The sequence below is a fragment of the Haliaeetus leucocephalus genome, unplaced genomic scaffold (assembly GCF_000737465.1).
Source record: "Haliaeetus leucocephalus isolate CR32 unplaced genomic scaffold, Haliaeetus_leucocephalus-4.0 Scaffold2, whole genome shotgun sequence".
Taxonomy (NCBI): Eukaryota; Metazoa; Chordata; class Aves; order Accipitriformes; family Accipitridae; genus Haliaeetus; species Haliaeetus leucocephalus.
The window spans coordinates 17,063,221-17,065,281 of NW_010972438.1; the positions used below are offsets into that span (position 1 = coordinate 17,063,221).

The 2,061-nt window shown below is 68.5% G+C and overlaps 1 protein-coding gene across 1 annotated transcript; it reads left to right on the plus strand.

Moving 5' to 3' along the window:
* Positions 1–167: 167 nt before the first annotated feature.
* ABHD14A (abhydrolase domain containing 14A) lies at positions 168–1,651 on the plus strand. The gene is made up of 4 exons (XM_010573780.1): positions 168–376; positions 515–630; positions 975–1,210; positions 1,469–1,651. Exons 1-4 carry the CDS (start codon positions 168–170, stop codon positions 1,649–1,651), a joined length of 744 nt encoding a protein of 247 aa, XP_010572082.1.
* Positions 1,652–2,061: the final 410 nt, after the last annotated feature.

The window sequence follows — 2,061 nt, forward strand, 5'->3', positions numbered from 1 at the left end:
AGGCCGGGGCCGAGCGGGGCTGCCAGCGCCGGGCACGGGGGGCGCAGGCCGGGCCGGAGCTGAGGAGAGAGCACCGCGGTCTGGGCCCTACCCCGCCTCCCCCGCAGCGGTGGGGTTTGGGGCTTCCAGCCCCTCGCTGCCATTTTCCTTCTCCAGGGGGAGCGGAGATGCCGCTCGCCCGCAGCCGCCTGGGGCTGCTGCTCCTCGGGGCGCTCCTCACCTTCCTCCTCTACCTCCTGCACCCTGACGCAGGGAAGCGGGGCCGGCCGGCGGCCAACGCCACCGCACGGACGGGAATGGCTGCGGGAGAGCCCCCCGTCTTCTACAGGGAGGTTTCTGCAGGGCCCCAGGCCGGCGGCACTGCCAGCCCCGGGAGGTGGGTCAGCCCGCCGGCTCATGTAGCAGAGGAAGGTGGGGGGTGACAGGCCCTGGGGATCGGTCCCCCACCAGCCCTCATGGCCACGGGTACGGCGTCTTCCCTGAACCCCCTTCCCACCTGTCTTCCCCACCGCAGGCCCGATGTCCTGTTCCTGCATGGCCAGGCGTTCACCTCCAAGACGTGGGAGGCCTTGGGCACGCTGGCGCTGCTCGCCGGAGAAGGCTACCGTGCGGTCGCAATAGATCTGCCCGGTAGGACTATGGCACTGCGCTTAAGTTGATCCCTCTGGGCAGCTCCAGTCTCTCACCTCAGCCACTGCTGGGCCTTGGACCTCTTTAGGCAGCTAGCAGCGGTCCTGGGGGCAGCGTGCCTGGGGTTTGGCTTTGCCCTGGGGCATCGACCTCCATGGCCACCCAGAACCTTTGGCTGGGGTTGGCTCGGTCCAGCTGGCATGTGGCTGTGGCTGTACAACTGCTGGGGCTTGATCGGGTGCCCAAGTTTTGCCAAGCCAGCTGAGCCTCGGGGTGAGAGACCATTGCAGGCTGCATAATCCCCCCTGCCCCGTGCCCACCCTGTGCCCTCTGCCCCATGCCAGGCTATGGGGATTCACCCCCAGCGGAGATGGTGGCCACAGCACAGGGCCGAGTGGCTTTCCTGGACCGTGTCCTCCAGGAGCTGGGCATGCGGAGGCCCGTTCTCATCAGCCCCTCCATGAGTGGCCGCTTTGCCTTGCCCTTCCTCCTGGCACAAGGGGACCGGCTGGCCGGCTTCGTGCCTATTGCGCCCGTGGGCACCAAGGACTACGCTGCTGAGCAGTACCACCGGGTCCAGGTGAGGTGGGTTGTGGGGCTCCTGGGGGGTCCCTGAGTGCTGGCGAGCCTTGTGGGCCAGCTGGATGGAGGGTGGCCCTGTTCTGGGGTGAGTGAGGGGGACCTGTGCCTCTCCCAGCTCATGGTGGGGGCTGGCACCTGCCTTCCCTCAGCTTTGCAGCCCCCGCGGTGATGGATGGAGGTGGGCACAGCCCAGGGAAGCGTGGTGGCCATTTCCCCCTCTGACAACTGCTCTGGTTTTCTCTCTCCCCTTACCCAGACGCCCACCCTGATCCTGTACGGTGACCGTGATGCAAGCCTGGGTCCCCAGGCCCTGCAGAGCCTCCGGCACCTCCCCAGGCACCGCGTGGCCGTGGTGCCCGATGCCGGCCATGCCTGCTACCTGGACAAGCCAGAGGACTTCCACCGGGCCCTGCTGGGCTTCCTGCGCCAGCTGAAGTGAGCGCTGCCTCGTCCCCTCTGCCGAGCAGAGGACAGGGGTCCAGGGCGTCCCGTGAGACTGGGAGGCACAGGTGGCTGGCGTGAGGGATGCTGTTCTCTTTTGGGGTGTCCCCAGGGTGGCAGGGGGGACAGGACAGGGTGTCATCTGTCACCAGGCCAATAAACTGATGCTGCTCTTGGTTTCTGCATGTGTCCCCAAGCGCCGCGGGGCTCTCCGGGGCTCCGGCCCCATCTCTCTGCCTCTAGCGTGGGGCAGGAGGGTGCCCGGCCCACCCCCTGCCTGCCTCCTGCCCACCTTCCCCTTGCCTTACCCCCCAGCCCCGGCTTTCAGCCCATCCGGTGCCCCCCGTTCCTCCCTTGCCCGCCCCCTGCCCGCTTCCTGCCCGCTGCCGGCTGCGGGGCGGGCCGGGG

Bases quoted from the DNA above. Each gene is read 5' to 3' on its own strand.
- ABHD14A (XM_010573780.1), top strand. From the start codon at position 168: ATGCCGCTCGCCCGCAGCCGCCTGGGGCTGCTGCTCCTCGGGGCGCTC. The intron at 377-514 runs GTGGGTCAGCCC...TCCCCACCGCAG, and splicing joins GGCACTGCCAGCCCCGGGAG to GCCCGATGTCCTGTTCCTGC. The intron at 631-974 runs GTAGGACTATGG...GCCCCATGCCAG, and splicing joins GGTCGCAATAGATCTGCCCG to GCTATGGGGATTCACCCCCA.